This window comes from Myotis brandtii, unplaced genomic scaffold, assembly GCF_000412655.1.
Source record: "Myotis brandtii unplaced genomic scaffold, ASM41265v1 scaffold4, whole genome shotgun sequence".
Classification (NCBI taxonomy): domain Eukaryota; kingdom Metazoa; phylum Chordata; class Mammalia; order Chiroptera; family Vespertilionidae; genus Myotis; species Myotis brandtii.
In genome coordinates, this window is record NW_005365371.1 from 983212 (window position 1) to 1004107 (window position 20896).

The 20896-nt window shown below is 45.8% G+C and overlaps 1 protein-coding gene across 1 annotated transcript in view; it reads right to left on the bottom strand.

Annotated features, from left to right (window-relative positions):
- The window catches only part of MYLK (myosin light chain kinase), a 176846-nt gene that overhangs the window by 125190 nt on the left and 30760 nt on the right, over nucleotides 1-20896 (bottom strand). Inside the window, exon 3 of the mRNA XM_014545250.1 lies at nucleotides 2050-2257. Within this exon, the coding sequence (XP_014400736.1) occupies nucleotides 2050-2257 (208 nt within the window). The remainder of the gene's footprint in view (nucleotides 1-2049; nucleotides 2258-20896) is intronic.

Sequence of the window (20896 nt, forward strand, 5' to 3'; positions counted from 1 at the left end):
GATGGTGCCCTTATAAGAAGAGGAAGGGACACTGGAGATCTCTCTCTCTCTCTCTCTCTCTCTCTGTGGTGCCCTTATAAGAAGAGGAAGGGACACTGGAGACCTCTCTCTCTCTCTCTCTCTCTCTCTCTCTCCCATGTGAGGACACAGCAAAAAGGTGGCTATCTGCAAACCAGGAAGAGTCTTCACTGGAAACCAAACCCTATTGGACCTTGATCTTGGACTTCCAGTCTCCAGATCTGTGAAAAAATAAATTTCTATTATTTAAGCCACAGTCTGTTCCAGCAGCCCAAGCTGATTGATACAAGAGGATAAAGTAATTTTTATTTGTGCACCTTCATTCAAAGTGTAGGCATTGAAAAATGCACCATGTAGGGGAAAGAACAGCACCAGACTGGCTGAGATGAGGGCCACTCAGAGACTGACCGGGGCCACTTTCCATCTGGAATGCCCTCGCCCACAGGCACTTGAAGGTCATTAAAAGGAACAAGTCGCTCAGTTAAAGAATTTGGGGAAACTATCCAAACTATGCATGTTCTGTTCTGTGAAACAGTCTGTCCTCCTATGATGCAGGGAAAACATTGGCCCAGGTGCCCCTTGCCCCCTTCTGGAACCTTCCTTGGTTACCTGAATCCTCACATTTGGTATTTCTGAAACCCAGGTTGGGAGGAATGTCTTCTGAGAGAGGAGAAAGTGACTCTGACCCTCTGGGATATAAGCCCTTAAAAAGGCCTGGGAGGGTCCAGGGAGCCTGGCCATCATCTGAGGGCCTGACAACCCCCATATCCGCCCGACATCAGGTCTTTGAGCATCAGCCCGCAACCTGAACTGGACGTGTCCTCCCCAGTGAAGCGCTTCAGCAAAAGAAACAGCTTTACTTACGGTCAAATGTTTACTTCCTGGAAGTTTTAAATTGAATGGAATTTTAAGTATTAAGACAAGAAAAAGACAAAGTAACTCATCACTGTTAGCATACTGGTGTGCTTATCTTATATATTTTTTTGAGTTTTACAAAATTTTTTATAATGGGCATGTATTATTTTATACTGATGACAGTAAATACTGTTCATTCATTCTCTAAATATTTCAGCATCTCTCATGAGCCAGGAGGTTTTCCAGATGCAGGAGATACAGCAGTAACAAGGTCAAGCCCCCCTCCTCCAGCCTCCCCAGGACCCCAGAACTGGGCAGAGGGGATAATACAATGTGAGTCCTAGAGGAGAAGATTCAGGTGGAGTGAGAAATGGAGAGTCCTGGGGTGGGGTGGTCAGAAAGGGTTTTCTAAGAAGGGGACATCTGAGCAGAGACCTGAAGGAGGTGAGGGGCTGAGTCAGGTGAAAGGCTACAGAAAGAGCGCTTCCTTTAGATGGGAACTGCAGGGCGAAGGCCTGAGGCCTGGCCCCAGGAAGAGCAGAGGGCCAGCGTGACCCTGTGGCATGGGCAGGCGAGGAGTGGCAGGAAACGGTCTGGAGAGCCAGGCAGAGCCGACTGGGCAGGGCTCTGGAAGAAGTCTGGGCTCTGTCTCTGTGTGGAGAAATCGATGGGAAGATGGAGCAGGACAGTGAGGTGATGTGTGGTTTGGCAAACACTGTCTCCTGGGATGCCTCCCTCGTTTGCAGGAACTGCATTATCCCCATTAGACCAAAAGGTCCTGCCCTGGCCGGTGTTGCTCAGTGGTTAGAATGTAACCTGTGCACCAAAGGGTTGAGGGTTTGATTCCTAGTCAAGGGCATGTACCTGGGTTGCAGGTTCATTCCTGGCCTCCTTTGGGACACATGCAGAAGTCAACCAATCAATGTGTCTCTCTCACATTGATGTTTCTTTCTTTCTCTCTCTCTGCCTCCCACCTCCCTCCCTTCCCTCTAAAAAAAATCAGTGGAAAAAAGATCCTCCTGTCAGGATTAACAAAAAATAAAATAAAAGGTCCTGAGTTCAGGGATGGATGCACTTTCTCTTGTGGGTTCCTTTCCTAAGAGAGGGCTGGAGCAGGAACTATGGGCCTTGGGAAGCCAATGGCTCCAACCAGGGCTCTCACCTCCTGGGACTCACCTTCTACCGTCAACTCCACTGTCACCTGGCGGGCACCGCTACCATTGGTGGCTTCACAGGTATACTTTCCCTTGTCCTCCTCCCGGACAGCATGAATCACAAGGCTGAAACTCCCGCGGATACCACAGTCCAGCAGGAAGCGGCCCCCACTGGTGATGGGTTGCCCATTTCTGTGCCACGTCACCTGGGGCTCTGGGTAACCCCGGACCTTCAAGAAAAAGAAGAAAGGGTGAGAGCTTATATTTAAGGAGTACTTCCTGTGTGCCAGGTACTGTTCTGAGTCCTTTACATGTGTTAACTCACTTATCCTCATAGCAACACTTGAAGCAGATACTATTTTCATCTCCATTTTGGAGATGAGGAAATTGAGGCCCAGAAAGTTTGGGTAGATTTCCTGGGGTCTTGAATGTAGAAAGTAGCAGAGGCAGGTATCCTGGCTCCGGGGCCCACTACACAAGAGCCTGGCTGCATATGAGAATCACCTGAGGGAGCTTTGAAAAATACAAATGCCCTTGCCCTACCTTGGACCAGTTAAATCAGAATCCCAAGGGGTGGGGGTGAGCATGGGGAGTCTAGATCGGTGCTTCCTACTCTACGATGTAAATAAATCACTCGGGGAAATGCAGATTCTGCTTCTATAGTTCTTGGGAGGGACCCGAGACTCTGCAGTTCAGACAAGCTCTCAGATGATGCCGACGCTGCTGGTCCCCAGAACTCACGTTGAGGAGCAAGGTCCCCAGAATGGCACCACTAGCCACCTGTGTGAAGGAGCGCCTGAAATGTGGCCCTTCCTAATGGAGTTGCACCATGAGCATAAATTAAACACCGGGTTTTGCAGATTTAGCATGAAAAAATAGTGTAAAATATCTCAATAATTTAAAAATACGGATTACATGTTGAAAAGATAGTATTTTTGACATGTTGGATTAAATAACATATATTGTTAAAATTAATTTCACCTGCCCTAGCCAGTGTGGCTCATTTGGTTAGGCATCGTCCCATGCACCTAAAGGTTGCAGGTTTGATTCCCAGTCAGGGCATATGTCGAGGTTGCAGGTTCCATCCCTGGTAGCAGGTGTGGAGGAGGCAGCTCATCAATGTTTCCCTCTCACATCGATGTTTCTCTCTCTCTCTCTCCCTCTCCCTTCCTCTCTCTAAAAATCAATGAAAAAATCTTTAAAAGTATTTAATTCCTCCTGTTTCTCTTTACTTCTTAACGTGGCTACTAGAAAAGTTACTATGACATACTAGTAAATGCACTGCATGGGGTTTCTATTGGGCAGTGCTGCTCTAGACCGCTCAGTCTTTCTCTAATAGTAAACACCTAACCTCTGTTGAGGGCTAAGTATGTTAAGTAAGCACTTCTCTAAGTACTTGATGCATCTGAGCCTCAGGAGTGACTTGTTCAGAGCAGCGGTCACCAACCGGTGGTCTGCAGACCACTGGTAGTCCGTGAGGTCTGAAAGGTTGGTGACCGCTGGTTTAAGGAAACCTTTGGAGCAGCAGTCGACAATCGGTGGTCCGCAGACCACTGGTGGGCCGTGAGGTCCAAAAGGTTGGCGACCGCTGGTTCAGAGGATATTTTCTCAAAGAGAGGAAAATGTAGACAGAGGTAAATTTCAAGGAAAGAAATCACTTTGAGTTTCAAAGAAAGTTCCCCAAGGGCCCTCAAACCCCTGAAACTCAGCAGGCCCTTCAGAATGGACTAATCTTTGGAGGAGCAAGGCTCAAACTGGCCCATGGATACACAGCCTGGGACCCAGAACTGGGGGATTTTAGTACTGGAAATGCACAGAAGACATCACAGAAACCTCTTGAGAAAGACAATGTTTGAATTACAAAACATGGTAGCAATGGCTTTTACTTATGGATCCACGCCAAGATGAGAGAAAATCAATGCGGGTGAAGCAAAACCAGAATTCACTGATGACCCCAAACTGCATTCACAATGAAAGTCCTCGGTGACCTATAGAATAATCCTCCCCACACCCCCCAGTAAGGTCAGAGGGGGTGCTCTGTCAGCATGTGGGAGAAAGGGGGGAGGTGGCGTGTGCATGCACGCTGGGCATCCTAACATAGTTAATTCCCAAAGCAGCTGAGGAAGAAAGACTGAAAAGCAGCAGCAGTCATCTTTGGGCTGTGCTTGCTGCCCTTCCCAGGTGTCCAGCCCCCAACTCATCCCAAGACTCATTTCTCAGTCACCAGGATGTAGATATCTTCTTAGGAAAGGAGGCCTGGAATCACAGGTAACGTCCCCAAAGTAAATGATCACCCTTCTGTGCAATTTTATGAATCTCACAAGGCCTGCCTCTCATCCTTACTAATCGGTAGTCAGGCTTCAGTGAAAAACAAAAAAAACAACTCTCCAAATCATTATTACCCATCTTATTTGTGATTTTTGGAAACAAACAAACATCTCTTTCCTATCAAAATCTATACTATAGCCTGGCTGGCGTAGCTCAGTGATAGAGCGTCGACCTATGAACCAGGAGGTCACGGTTCGATTCCCGGTCAAGGCGGATGCCCGGGGTTGCGGGCTTGATCCCCAGTGTGGGGCATGTAGGAAGCAGCCGATCAATAACTCTCTCTCATCATTGATGTTTTTATATTTCTCTCCCTCTCCTTTCCTTTCTGAAATCAATAAAAATATATTTTTTTAAAAATCTGCAAAATACTCATGACGGAGACTGACTTCCTGTGAGGGAATGGTTATTCTGAAATCCCTTCCCCCAGAAGCAGACAGGGATGTGGGAAGCCACTGCAGCCTCACCAAGGCACTGTGTCCCATCTCAGGCTGCCAGGACCACATCAATTCTCCCTATATGTAAAAGCCTAAGTGACCTTTAGGACCAAACGACTAGAACGACCAGTCGACTAGTCAACCAGTTGCTATGATGCGCACTGACCACCAGGGGGCAGATGCTCAACACAGGAGCTGCCCCCTGTTGTCAGTGCACTCCCACAGCCAACCCCCCTCGACCCCTTCCCCTGACCAGCCCCCCGATTGGCCCTGATGGGGGGGCCAGCTGGCCAGGCTGAGGGACCCCACCCATGCACGAATTCGTGCACTGGGCCTCTAGTCTATTATAATATGAAACAAAGAACAAACAATAGTTGTCTCTGGGTCTCTCCTCTTTTCCTTTTAGTTAACTATTATTCTCTGATATTTCTGCAAACACACCTGAATTTTGTAAAATAGAAAAATAATTTTCCCCGTGTTGCTCGCTGTTAAATGGGTCACTGGCAGGTAAACTAAAACAAAACAAAAAAACCCCAATTTAAATGAAAATGTGTTCCTTTTATATTAGTGTGACTACATAATGAATGTATAGCATAAACATTCGTAATGTGTGGAGGCCCTCAAAGTACTTAAATCTAGCAATGGGAATAAAAACCCTGCTCAAATAAACTTCGTGCACGTTTGAAGATGACAAATGTCATGTGCCCATATACTAGGGTGTCATCTTGTGGCACTCTCTTGGCACAAAGGTTCACACAAAGGAATATTAGGCAACGGTGATTCTGTTACAGCACGGCTCTCCTGTTAAAGCATATTTTCCAGAAACAACGAAGGAAAAGAAACCCTTCCCTATGGAAGGAAACCCTTGGGGAGTCTGGTCATGTAGTGAATTTGCAAATCATCATTATCTTCTCCTCCACCCCAATAGGCAGGGCCAGCCTAATCCAGAAGAGGATCACCGGCCTTCTGTGAGCTTCAGAGAAAGGAGAGCACTGCAGCTGGGCACAGAGAAATCATTAACCGCACCAGAGGCGTCCTAGCATTCCATTAGCAGGTACGCTGACCCCCCGCAGCCATGCCGGCTCTGGTGGCCCATCGGTGCCTGGGACATCAATGATTAACTGGGGACACTGCGTGTTCTAGACCTCAGGGCCACAGCTCCCTCTTTCCCTTTCAATTTTCCTCTCATTTCACACACACTCACACACACACACACACACCCCTGAAATGTCCTGTTAAAATAAATATTTAGGGATTTTTAAATATGCTGAAACTGGCACCTCTTAGAAAGCTGTAGTGTGCGATGGGACTTTTGTTCACTCTGCATCCAAAGCAAAGGCAGGGATTTCGGTGACCTTGCTCTATTCCAACGTCTGAATGATTTGCAGCTCCAGTTCTTTTCCTCCCGATATGGGGAAAACATGTTCAACCACTACTTAACATGACGCAAACATTATTCCGCTTTAAGGAAACCCATTTTTACTGTCTGCCCTCTCTCCGGAGCTCCTAGGTGGGGGAGGGAGAGAAGCCTGCGCTCACATCCTTGGGTGCATGACAACAGCCCTGCCCTCCCTGGGCGCTTTATCTGCCTTCATCACAGGCCTTCGGCCAAGAAGCCGCAGCTGGTATTTTTACAGCCTGGCCCAAGACCACACTACCACCCCACTGATACTTCAGTTTTCAGAGGGCCTCCACATACAGAATCTTACTGGATTCTTGGGACACCATGAGGAAGGTGTCTGGGATTGGATTCCCCAAAAGCAGAACCTGAAGTAGGGATTGAGGGAACCCTAACTGCAAACCCATAACCAACAATCACAGCAGCTGGAAATGGGTGTACCCGCCTGGTGAAGGGGTCTGGGTGGAGCACGCACCACAGCACCTGTGACAGCACACAATGCCCTTCACACTGTTAGCCCGGAGAGCTGAGGAAAGAGGCCCGGAGAAGTGGATGATTCACCAGTGATCTCACACGGGCCGATTAAGTGGCAGATCAGGACAATGATTTTGGTCTCCAAGCTGAGTGGTTGTCTCTCTGTGCCTCGTTGTAAATTCATGTTTTTGGTGAGACAAATATTATAGAATCCAAAGCATGGATAAGTGTTTATCTCCAACAGACCCTAAATCCATCCAGGTTAAAGCAATCTCTGCTCCCGCTTTGGGAAAAAGCAAAGGATATCACAAAAGATATTGCCATGCCACAAACAAGTCTTGGGCTATTTGCTAGTAGAAACAGGACGGTGCTATAGACTGAATGTTTGGGTTCCTCCAAAATTCGTATGTTGAAACCTAAGCCCCAATGTGATGGTATTAGGAGGTATTAGGATGAGACTTCCAGGAGGTGATTAGAACCTGAGGGTGGAGCCTTCATGAATTGGATTAGTGCCCTTATAAAGGGATCCTAAAAAGCTTCCTTACCCCTTCTACCGTGTGAGGACACAGCCAGGAGACAACCATCAATGAACCAGGAAGTGAGACCTCACCAGACACTGAATCTGCTGGTGTCCTGATCTTAGACCTCCCAGCCTCCAGAACTGTGAGAAATAAATGTCTGTTGTTTAAGCCACCCGGTCTATGGTATTTCTGTTACAGCAGAAATACCCACAGGGTCTAAGATAGACAGGGTTGGTGCTATGCACGTGCCCCAGACACCCCTAAGGGAGTCAGTGGGGTAGAGAGAGGGGCCGGACCTGGGTCCTGGGGCTGAGCGTGGCTTCCTACTGCTTTAGGCTACGGCCCCTCCCATGTCTGAAGGAGTGTGGTCTAAACAGTGACCCACTTAGCTTCTACTGGAAGATTCTTTCCTCTCCCTCCAGTCCCCTCTGGGTCCAGCCCACAGCCTCAGTCCCCTCTACTCCTCCGTAGGGGAAAACCAAGTGACCGCAAGGAGAAATGCTCAGGAACGTGAATAGGCAGCCCTGACTTTTCACCATAATGAGTTTTTGGAAACGGCCCCAAAGAGGGTCATTTTAAGAAGAATCATGTTTTTGCCACAATAACCACATTTAATTCGAGGTTGTGTTCTTGAACAAAAGCCCAGGATCAAATAAATCAAGGGCATCCCGACAACTTGTCATAAAAATAAAGATATTGTAACCATAACCCCTGTAATAATTTAAAATAGTAAAACTGTGCTCCAGCTCTATAAAATGTCCTCAAAAACCTTTATGGCCTCAGAAGGCCTTTAAAAGGAATGGGGCTCACTTTGTGTGTGGTGGATGGTGAGGAGAAAGCTGGGAGGCAGGCGGGCAGCTGCTGCTACCTGACACCTACCTGTTGTACTTGAGGGACAGTTATTCAGGACCTGGTGTTGTCTTGAGATTCACTTAATGATGAAAAGGGAAACGTTCTTAAGGGCACGAAGCCTCTTGATATTCCTCTGACATGTGTAAAGGGCTTTCAGCCAATTCCAAGTTGCCAGGACAGGCTACCAGAGCCTGGGCGCAGAGCAGTGGCAGGTTCTCTGTCTCCACAACCCCTGCAAGACCCAGAGCAACATTCCTGCTGTCGTCTAAGACTGATGAGGGGCGGAAGGGGGTGATTTTGCTGGTTTTGATCATCTCCTACATGTCGTTTGTTCCTGGGTGGGCCTGCCCCTGTGTGCACACTGCAAGCCAGCACAGCTGCAGTGCACAGCTGGGCAGGAGGTGCAACTGAGGCTCTGCCCACGTCGGGATGGAGGGAGACCAAAAGGAGAGAAAGCAGAGCTGAGCTGAGGCTGGAGTGAGACAGGCTGCCCAGCAGGACGCTGGGGAGCTGGGAATCTACACAAAGACGACGTCAGCAGTGAGCTGAGGAATCCTTAGGGCCAGGAACAGACTCGAGGAGGGGCACCAGTAAGTATTTATTTGAATCTTGCTGAGCACTTGAATCGATGCTGGGAAAGGCTGAGCCTGGAGGATGGGACATTAAGGAAACCTGTTGGACAAATGTGCCCCCAAGCTAGACAAAGCTGATGCTGCCACATGACTGTCCACATGCTTATAGCTGCCTGTAGCACATTCCTCTGAACTTCTTCCCCTGTTTCAAGGCGGCTTCGTCTATAATAAATAAACCCTATGATAAATTACTAGAACAGAGCTGGTGATTTAAAATAGAAAAATAAAGGAAATAAACCAAATCGTGCTGAGGAATGAGTTGAAAAAGAACCCTCAGCCCCATCTCTGAGTATAAGCTCATCCGAATAATAAATAGCCATGGAGGCACAGAAAGAAGAATGAAAACACTAACAGCCCCCAACAAATTAGATCACAAAAAATGCCTATAAAACTTACATCATGGGTACAGTAGGAGAGTGAAGAGTGAAGGGTGAGCCGTGGGCATGACATGACCAAGCTTAGGGTCTGTGTCTGTGTCAGCAACTGGCACACCGCCCATTGGACAGGCAGCAACTTAATTAAGGCTTTGAATAATCCCGTTGCCAACTGTCAAAAGCCTTAACTGAACCCACAGAATCCATCAGGAAGAGATCATACCAGCTAAAAACAGCAATTAGTGAGAGGCTTAAAATGCTGGATGCTGCCTGTTCCTAGTCCAACTTGTGAAACAGTGAGGACAAAAGTGGTTCCATAAAAAATACATTCAGGATGTTGAGAGCCATTCCTCAAACTAGCCCAGCAAATGCCACGTGGGTCTTCAGGGACAGATGCTGAAAGTCTCTGTGATTGGCCACTCACTTTCTAGGGCAAGTTTCCTTTTCCTATGGCCCAAGACACAGATACCCCCACACCCGACATCTGCAAGTCTGGGAATTTCTGGTTTCTCCCACTGAGAGCACATGGCAGATGCTGGCTGGGCGGCCTTGGGTTATACCTCAGGCTCTTTTGAATCTTTCAAAAACAAGAAAGATCTATTTCCTTTTATCTAGATTAGGATTATCAATGCATGAAACTTTTTTATTCCTTTTTAATGATATAAGCACCTAAAAGCCTTTGAAGCAGTTCAACAAAGTAACAGAATTGTACGTGTAATGGGGAACCTCTCACATTGACATTTTCTTAAATTCATAGTTTTCCTATAAAAACTAGTGTTCCTCTGTGTGAACCCCCAGTTCCTGTGGGAAGGCTGTGGGATTCCTGCCTCACCAGGAACCTCTCTACACAAAGTCCTGGGGTCTGGCTTTATTCCCTCTTGAGAAGGCTTCTAAGGACACAGCATCTGCAGCTGGTAAGGCTGGCCCCAGAGCACGCTCTCCTGTTTCGACTACCAAGTTGAGATATTCTCTCAAATGTATTAAAATATTAATATTAAAGTTTATTAAGAAGAGGCATCTAGAGGTTTAACAAATTAGTGGCATCATAGAGGCTTAACAAATTAGTGCTGTGGCTTGTGTTTTCTTTTTAATTCCTTAAGAATCTTCTGCCGACCTTTCCCCATGTAAGTGGCACACCCCTCCTTTGAGGAACAGCTCCTTCCCCCTATACACCTCCGGTGAGTCTGGTGGGGTGCGATTAGGTCAGCTGCCTTCTGGCCAAAGTACCTGGACTTCAAAAATGAGCATATGATCCAAGGCGGCCAATCAGAGCTCTTCCATGACATTTTAAATTAGAACAAAGGGAGGCCAAATTATCTATTTTCACAGGGATCCCAAGCTGGAAAGACACAAGCCTGAAGCTGTCTGCAGCCATCTTCTCCCATCCCCCCATTTTCTTGCTCTCACCCCAGAAGAGGAAGCCATCTACAAGGTAAGACTTCACATACACAGTGAAGAAAAGAGATGGAGGCACTGCCTGACAGCTGTGGCGGAATCCAGATCCCCTCAGTTGTAGGAGGCACTACATCTCTATTGCTTACCCCAGATGAAGTTGGCTCCTCTCACTTGCAAACAAGAGTTCTGACTAATGCAGGAAGGTATATGGTATCTGGAATCAGACTTGTGTGTGGGTCCTGGCTGCACTGATCTCAGGCAAGTTAACTTATCTGGCCCTCAGTTTACACACCTATAAGATGGGATGATACCAGTATTCACTTCCATGGAAAAGTTTATTATCAAATGAAATAGCACAAGTACAATAGCACATTAATACATTCTAAAGGTTAGATCCATCTCCTTTTTTCTTCAGAATAAGTAACTCTTTAAAATCAGGTGCCCCAGAATCCACTCAGCTTCCAGCTTTGTTAACAGCGTGAAACTGTTTGTGCCCTGAGAAATACCAGCACTTGTGAACTTCTGGGCTTGCTGAGCCTTCCCTTACACAACTCACATTCAAACAGGCAACTTCAAGGCATCACACTCTTCCATAAAAACTGAACATTTTGAGAACAACTTCTGCTTTAGCTGAACTGGCTTATTATTTTTATTTAAAGAGTAAACCCCCTTAGAAAACTAAGTATTGTTTTTATGCAACATCACAAAGCCCACTTTAAACATATATCCAGTCTGTAGTTTTGACTGTCCCATCATTCCAGTCCTGTAACATCATGTGCACCTTTGAGTCTCATGAGGTGCACCTTTGAGTCTCTACCATCCCCTTGATTTCTGCCTCACTGACTAATGCAGCCATGGAATTTCAAGGGCATGAGTGAGTGCTGGGAAGGAAATCAATCTGGGGCAATAAATCTGGAGTTCCTGGCCAGTCATGGCTGGACCTGGAGAGAGAGAGAGAGGCATACCTCACTGACAGAAGGGATGGAGCAGAGGGCTCCTCCCCAAACAACACACAGACCATTTGGCAATGCCTCCTCACCCCTCCAAAAGCAGAGCCCAGATGCAAAAAGACGGAAACTGGTCACAGGTTGTACTGGGAAGGTCCTGTCCTATGAGGACTCTCTGAGGATATAAAGTAATTCTGTTTAAAAGCAGAGGTGGGCAAAAGTAACCCAAGGGTCTCAACAATCCAAGAACATCTCGACTTGGTTCCCTTGTCTTAAATTCTGATTTTTGGTCTTTCCAAGCTGCCCTCTGACCCAACACCTGCTCCACATGCACATCCCCACACAAATGTGCATTCTGCTTGGATTCTCCCAGGTGGCAGGCTGCAAGGGAGGGGGTGTGAGCAGGTGGGGCTTTGGAAGTAGGACCCTTCCTGTTGCCTGAGCATCTCTGGGATTCTGGCACAAGGGAAGAAAGCAGCCATGTGAGTTTGCTGCTTTATGGCAGAATGATTTCCCCAAACCCTAGGTGCCCAAAGGCATCCTGATCTGCATGGAGAATCCATGTCTGTCTGCCAGGCTGAAAAGCACAATAAACATGATTTCATAAATTGTTTTTATTCTCACCAAGACCATATATATATATGGTCAACTGGTACTGTAAGTCATAACAACAACAACAAAAACAGGACTCTGTTCTACTCATCCGCGCCTCCCCCTGCCCCCCAAACTTCTACTTCCTTGAGGCCATCATCTTCAACTCTTTTTTTTTTTTTTTAGCCATTTCCTCTGGTATTTTCTTCCATATTTCTAAACAAGAGCCCTTTACAACTACTGTTTTATTCTTTAAAATTTTACACATTATTTCTTAACTCTCTGCATAGATTATGTATGAGATTTAGCTCTCAAATCTCCCTCCACATACACCCTTCAGCTATCCCCAATAATTACATCATAATTTTTATGTCAATGTGTTAGTGTTTGCTTCACTTAAACTATGCTCACTGCCAAGCTGCAAAGTATATAACAATTACATTTCTTGAACTTTTCATTATTCATGGAGTTAATAACGGTCATTCTTTTGGTTTTCTTAAAGAACCCCCAACTTCTTAAGAGAACTATCAAATTCTCAGAAATGGTCAAATGCATCAGATAATGAATTCATCAGTGGCTCTATATTTTTCCCCTTTGGAGTATCCCTGAAGCATTCTATTATCCTTCTCCACTCGAAACTGGATGCTTTCTGCTTTCTAGGCTAGATGCAGGAACTTTCTTTCATCATCCTCTCAGGGATTTCTTGGCATGTGCCACCATTTTGGTTGAACAGCTCCTCCAGTGGTTTCTTAAGAATGAATGAACAGAAGTCTAAAATTTTAAAATCTGGATTTTCTGAAAGTGTCAATATCCTACCTACATACCCAACTTACAGTTTGTCTAAGAATGGAATTATAGATGGAAAATCTTTGTATCTTCAGAATTTTGTAGGCATTACTTTATGACATTTGAAGCACTGCTTCTGGCATCCAATTTTGCTGTTGAGAGGTATAATGCCATGCTGATCCTTGCCCTCTGCACTGGGGTGTGTGTGTGTGTGTGTTTTCCTTTCAAACTTTTAGAATCTTCTCTTCCTCCCTGGCAATCTAAAATTTCATGATGATTTGCCTTGGTGTGGGTCTGTGTTCACTCATTGTGTTGGACCCTTGGAAATAGGTCTTTTCTTTATTGGCATTGCACATCTTTCCATTTTAAAGAGTTTTTGTGTTTTGACAATTTTTTCTCCACTGTTTTGTACTATGTTCCCTTTGTAGAACCCCTATGAGTTGGATATTAGCCCCACTAGAGTGACCTCTACATTTCTTCTCCATCCCCATCTTCTTGTTCTTTCAAGGGAGAGTGCCTTGATTTTATCTTCCAACCAGTCTTTTGAAGTTAAAGTTATTATTTTGGCTATCATGAACTTCAAAAAATCCTTTCTTTTTCAGTTTTTCAAAACTGTTTTGAATAATCTCCTCTTTTTGTTTAATGGAAGCAACATCTAACCTCTGAGGTAATTTCTTTGAAGTTTTCCATTTTCTGTATTCTTCTGGTCTACTTAGTTCCTTTTTTGATTCTTTTTGTCTATTTCATAACAGAGGCTTCCCTCAGACATCTGATGATCCTTCACTGATTTTTCATATCTATATATATAAAATCCTAAACGACTGGTAGACCGATCACTATGACATGCACTGACCACTAGGGAGGAGGCAGATGCTCAAAGCAGGAGCTGTCCCCTGGTGGTCAGTGCACTCCCATGGCCAGTCAACCTCCCTTGGTCCCTCCCCCTGGCCAGCTGGCCCCGATCGGCCCCTATTGGGACTGGGCAAGGGACCCCACCCATGCACGAATTCGTGCACTGAGCCTCTAGTATATGAATAAAGACATTAAAAATTCCATGCACACAAGTGGGGGCTTGTCAACTTGTCAGACCTCCAGTAGAATAAATGGGTAAAACCCCTCAATTGTTGGTATCTACGGATCTCCTTCCTTGAGATGATCAGTTTCCATGAAGAAACTGTACTCTCCCAATTTCCTGTTCTGGTGGTGGTGACACAGTAATTAAGCCTGAGGAAAGGCCATGAGGGGTCTTATTTCAAAATGCTGCCTTTCACTTAGCCCTTCTCCATTTTGAGTGGAACACCTCACCCCTGCCTATAGCTGTGCCTTGTGTCCAGGAGTTAAGAGATGGTCAGGTTTAGGGTCTTCACAGAGAAGCTTCAATCCTTTGGAGCAGGGGGAGGAACAGTGTGGTTCGGCACATGGAGGGAGTGTGGATGGGGACCTGGGTCTAACTGCTCCTTATGACATACACTTTCACCAATCCTCCAGTTTTCAGCTTCACTCCATAACCCAGGCTTTGAAAGGACTTGATGTCTCTAATTCCTCAGCCTTTTCAGGAATTTTCTGGCACAAGCAGGCTTACTTTTTCTTGTTGCCCACTCCCCTAACCACAGGCGTAGCACAACGCAGAACGCTGAAACCCAAATCAGCCCATCATCTATCAGCTTTCCATCATTCATCAATCTGTTGACATCTCTTATCTGCTGTTGTCTCTCTCCCATTCTATCTGCCCCTTGGGTTTATAAGTTTTTTATAAAAACTCATTTTAAGGATGCTTATGATTTTTTAAAAACTCAGATAATAACATGTTGGCAAGGATGAAGAAACTGGAATCTCTGTGCATTGCTGGTGAGAATGTGAAATGGTGCAGCTGCTATGGAAAAAGGTATCATGTTTCCTCAAAATTACCATACGATCCAGCAATTTTTACCTTTATGTAAATATTCCAAAGAACTGAAACCGGAGGCTCAAAGAGGCATTTGTACATCAATCTCCATAGCAGCATTAGTCACAATAGCCGAAAGGGGGGAGTGACCCAAGTGTCCATCCATAATGAATGGGTAAACAAAATGTGATATATGCATACAATAGAATATTATTCAACCTTAAAAAAGAAGGGAATTCTGACATATACTACAACATAAATGAACCTTGAAGACATCATGATGAATGAAATAAGCCAATCACAAAAGAACAAATGCTGTATGATTCCACTTGCATGAGCCACCTAGAGTAGTCAAATTCATGAGACAAAAAATAGAATGGTAGTTGCCAGGGGCTGGAAGGAGGGGTGAAAGGGGGAGTTGTTGTTTAATGGGTACAGAGTTTCAGTTTTATAAGATGAAAAAAGCTTGAGAAATGGATGGTCGTGGTGATAATTGTACAACAATGTAAATGTACCTAATACCATTGAACTGTGTTCTTAAACATTGTTAAAATGGTCAGTTTTATGCTATGTATATATTTGCCACAATAAAATAATTAATGAACCATATATGTGTGGTTCTATTTTTGGCTCTATTTTTGAATGCTGTTTTGCTTCAATTATCTGTATGTTTACCCTTTGCCAAATACTACATTGCCTTTAATACAATAGCCTTATGTTAAGCATTAAAATGAAGAAAAAGAAGTCTGAAAAAATATAAATCAGATCAAAGTCACTTCGACATAAAAAATTTCCAATTTTATGCACTAATAATAAAATCCAATTAGCATGGCTCACAAGGCCCTCTGAAACATGGCCCTGCTCGCTCTCTCCCACTCTGTCCTTGCCCACTGCACTCCTGCCACACGCTGCTCCTCTCTGGGCCAGGAGACAGGATGAAGACAGCAGGGTCTCCACCGAGTGGCTCCCAGGCTGTTGGATGAGAGGGTTATGCCACCAACCAGAGCATGTCCAGTCAATGCTGCGGGAGCACAGGGGAGGGTGGGGAGAAGCTCGGTGGGCTGTTGTTTAGCGTTGAGCAGGAATCCCAGGCCACTTCCCACTACAGTGCTCTGCCCCAGGGAGCTGGGTTGGCCTGACTGAGAGCACTGGGTTCACAGGAACCAGCCATTTAAGTTTGACTAGACAAGAGATGGTTGCTGACCTCATGTCAGCGGCTCAGGGACCCCACACTGAGATGGGCTCCAGGAGAGGTAGGCCCAGAAGGGTTCCAGGCCAGGGCAGTGCAAGCACAGCTAGGAGGAGCCCGGGGGCTCCCTCTCGAGCTCCCCCTCCCTCTTCCCCCCAGTCTTTCTCCACAGACAGCTCCAGGCTAACCAGAGCCGGTCTCTTCAGTCACTTCTGCCTGATTTACAGCTCCTGCCAATTTTATTCCATGCAGTGCAGTTCTTGCACAAGCTATTGTTGGGGAATTTTAGGGAAGGGCTCCAGACACAGGAAAAACAGAAGGAGTAAATGGCAATGACCCTTGAATAAGGTCCTATTGTGAGCAAGCCTTTGCTTGGTGCTTCTCTGGGTGTTTGTTGGTGGCATGTTAAGGGAAAGGGCGTGCCAAAGGGGTTTGAGTCCTAGTGTAAAACACACATTTAAAGCAGATTTAAACATTCCAGTCTAAGCCATTGAAATTTATTTTCTGAAGAAGCATCTGGAAAAATGGAGGGAAAAGCTGCCCAGTTATTTAGTAAAAACAAAACTCAAACTTTCCCTTCCCCTTCCTGCCAATGTCCCTTTCAACTATGTGATCCTCAGGGACCCACAGGGGCTGGGGCACAGCTGGGCTGGCACAGAGCATCTTCAGCCCCAGGGGGCCCGGACCTGCAAATGGCAGCTGCAGTCACTGACTGGAAGGCTGGGGTGCCCCCACTCCCAAAAGCTGTGCATGCAGGCTTAGTGGAGACTGCTTCAGCCTGACCAACCCTGGCTGGTAGAGGGGGATCCAAAACCAGCCAGTTTCCCAGATTGTTACAAGAGAAGCTTGAGGGTTTCTCGTGTTGGGAGCTCTGCAGCCCAGAGAGCCCTTCTCCCACCTCCTAATCAGGCAGCCTGCAGAGAGCCTGGGCATGTGCACTCCTTTTCTAGACACACACACAACTATAAGAAATGAAATAAGTGCCCCTCCCCTGTCAGACAAAAGCTCTGGTTCCCGATCTGGTCTGAGGAGCTGTGGGCGGGGCTCGGCCTCTGCCTCAGTGTGGTGACTGCTCAGCCCACCGGCTCAGAGAATTCCAGGTGCAGCCTGAGCTGCTGAACAATGAGGGGAGGTGCTGGCAGGCCGGCGCCCGGTCTCGGTCTCCCTACGGAGGGCCTTTACTGAATTAAGCAAGTCAGCCTCAGTCTCCTCCAGGCCTGAGGGGTGGGGAAGAGGTAAGAGCTGTGGGTGTCAGTCCCCTGGGAGTGTCAGAAAGTGGCAGGGAGAAGCTATTCCTCGTGAAGAATGGTGCCTGTGGGCTGCCTTCAGGAGAGCAGGCTGCTGGGAGAGGCCCTGGTGGCTCCTGGGAAGTGGCCTGGTTTGTACTCTGTGGGACTAGAAGGATCTGTAAACTTGCTATGACCTTAGAGGGAACATGTCAGCCTAGAAAAGCTTAACATCTACGGCCATTACTCACCTCCGGGAGCCCCTAGACTGGGAATGCTGCTCACACTCCCTGCCGCTCAGCGACTTCCCACTGCAGCCACTTCACTGACACTGGTGCCGCCACAGCCTGAGCAGGTCAGGGGCTTCCTGTCCCTGAAGCCAAGGGGAGCCAGGCCAGTTTGTGGTGCAGAAGGAATGGGTAAGCCTGGGGCCCAACAGCCCTGCTCCTCAGCAGTAGTGTGAGAGCAGTTTTTATTTCAAAGCTGTTTTCTGTCTTAGAAGCCTCACAGCTGGGTCCAGGACCTGGGTCCCATTAGCAAGGTGGGCGTTCTTCAAAGTGGGAAAAGCTAAAGCTGCTTGGCCCTTCGTTTCTTTTGAATTGATTTTGCTGTCCAGCTGAGTCATATGAGGGGAGACCCATGGAACAAGGGGAACACTGACCCATATGACTCACCCGGGCCTTCTCTCTGATAAAGACCCCTACCACCACTCAGGGCTCAGGCCACTGGGGCTCCTGACCCCTGGCTACAGGAGGGCCTAGTTTATAAGCAGACTTGCAGATTGGGTACTGGGGAGAGAGCTCCATCCCTAAGTAGGGAGTATCTATAATAATAAAAGCGTAATATGCTAATTAGACTGGACGTCCTTCTGGATGACCTTCCAGATGAGCCAGGGCTTCGAGGGAAGCCTGGGTCCCTGGTGCCAGAGGGAAGCCAGTGCCAGCAGCCAGGGCAAGGTCTCTTGCACAAATTTCATGCAACGGGCCTCTAGTTTATTAATAAAGCTAAAAAAAAAAATCCTAAAACTAGGACTAAATGCCAATACAGCCAATTCTCACTTATCTCCCTGCTGCAAAAGATCATTATAGTTCTATTTCTATTAGTCCATAGGCTGTGTCATGCCTCAGAATTCCCTCCTAATGTCCTTCTTTTAAATGTTCACCATACAGTGTTAGGTGAACAAGATAGATATCCTAGAAATGTGCAATGCTAGTGGAACCAAGCAAGGAGCAATTCTGAGAAGCTACACCCTTCCCCTCTCTGCCCGCTCCTCCAGGGCTACTCACTCCCCCTCTAGTGAGTCTCCCCAATTATTCAGCCCCCTCTGATTTCTCGTACCTTCACACGATTGTCTAACGTGACCACATTTTTTAAAACCAGTAGACATTTATCTGATCACAGTGCAGACTGTTTAAAATCAGGCCTGTCCCAGAAAATCTGAGGCAACTAATCACCATTACATCACCTTTCATATTTCTTTCTGCCCTACAGCAAGCCCAGTGACCATATGTTCCATAAAAAAAAAAAATCAGGACACATTATCTAACAAGAGATTTATGGGCAGCCTCCAGGTGCAAGAAGGAGTTGGTGTTATAAGTCTCAACATTAAAATATTGGAACTCCAAGGGTATTTGGATGACTTTACTGGAAAAAATGAGAATATTCTAAATCAGAATGGCTCACAATAATCTGAGATGAGAATTTCTATACCAGTAACAGTTATACTTTTGTTTATTTCAGACACAATTGGCACAACTCCCTACAAGACTCTGAGTTACTCAAGAGGGGGAACTAGACATGACACCTATTTTAAAGTTCTCTCCATGCCCAGCATGGCTAGTAAAGCCACTAGGGAGTGGAGGGTTGGCTGATGTCTCTCCTCTCCAATCTTTATGTCCCAGCTCAAGTGTATTTCCACAGACACCTCTCTTGATTTCCCAAACTAGGTCACACTGCTATGCTCTCAGGGCACCTTGCATTCTTTCTTCAGTGGGTCTCATCAAAGTTTATAATTCACCTGTATGCACGGTCACTCTCACCTGTCTCACAGCACTAGACTGTAACTGCCTGTGGAAGGGGCTGAAATGGTTTGGCTCACCAGTGAATCACCAACTCCTAGCACACAGCTTGGCACATAGTAGGTGCTTGATAAGTATTTTTAAATTAATGATGTGGTCTCTCTGGTAGGTCCCAGGACTCCATATTTCTCCTTTACATTAACATTTTTATTAACTACTTAAATGAAGACTGCAAGGCTGCTCATGAAAACTAAAGTTGGCATCAATACTGAGGTCATAACCAAATCAACATTCTAAAAGAACAAAAGCCCAAATAAAAAGAAACTTAGGAGAGCACAAATCCTGTGAAGGCTCTAAATCATTTAGACAAAATCGAAGTAGGGGGCAGCTCATGTGTAAAAGGAGCTGGGTAAGAGTTTCCGAAACATTATTCAATCTTAAGCTATTTTAACAGAGAGAGCATGATGTCTGAGCAAGGAGAGGGCGGTCCCATTCTGCCTGACCACTGACAGGTCCCTTCCAGGCACACATGCCACACGTTAACAGGGCACTGATGAAGGGGCTCATGATCTGAGGGGAGGACAATGCCCACTGCCCAACTGGCACCTTACAGGTAATCAAAAGATGTCTACTGAAGCACAGAAAGACTAATGGATGGAAGTGAGTATATTTAGCCTGGAATAAAACACAATAAAAGAAGGACATATCTGTCTTAAGTATATGAAGAAATCTTGTATAAAAGAGTCTATGTGTTGTGTAGCTCCAGAAGGCAGAACAGGAATGAATGGGTCCAAAGTCTCAGGAGGCAGATTTGGGCTCATACGAGAAAGGATAACCATGCTTAATAGCCCAAGGGGCCAAGTGTAACACGGGAGATCCCGCCTTCAGAAGTGTTCACAGTGAGGCTGGATGTCGTCAAGGCAAGACTTCAGACCCTCGACGGTACCTTCCAGCCCAGTCCTAGTTTTCTAAGAATTTATCAGAACTGAAAGCATAAGTGAGAAAGAACATGAAAGAAGTATTTCACTTATACTTTAAGTAACCTTTGGGCAGGCTCATACGAGGAAGGATAACCATGCTGAATAGCCCAAGGGGCCAAGTGTAACACGGGAGATCCCCACCTTCAGAAGTGTTCACAGTGAGGCTGGATGTTGTCAAGGCAAGACTTCAGACCCTCGACGGTACCTTCCAGCCCAGTCCTAGTTTTCTAAGAATTTATCAGAACTGAAAGCATAAGTGAGAAAGAACATGAAAGAAGTATTTCACTTATACTTTAAGTAACCTTTGGGCTATAAATAAGAGCTTGGAATGATCTGTTCCTTGAAGGGTTTGATGAACTCACCCACAAAACTATCTGGATCCAGCACATTTTCAGCAGGAATTTCCTCAACCTTTCCGGTTCCTTTCACTAAACTTTTCAGGGTTTCAACTTCTTTTTTACTCAATTTTGAAAGTTGCTATTTTCTTATACAACATCTATTTCTTTCAAGATTTCCAAGTGCATTATCAGAGTTGAACATGAAAATCTAATTTTTGTCAACTCCATATTAGTGGTTAGAGTCTCATTTACAAATTTTAAGTATATTTTCTGTTTTCTTTGATTGGCCTGGTTGGGTTTTCCTATTTTAAGACTAGTCCTTAAATTTATTCATTAATATTGTTTTTCTATATTGTAATGAACTAATTTATGCTTTTATATAAAGATTTTGCTTCTGCTTTCCATTAGCTTGTTCTACTCTCTGATTTTGTGAGCTGAATGTAGTTCATTAATTTTTAGTATTTTTTGTTCAATAAATAAATGCATGAAAGGCCATGCAT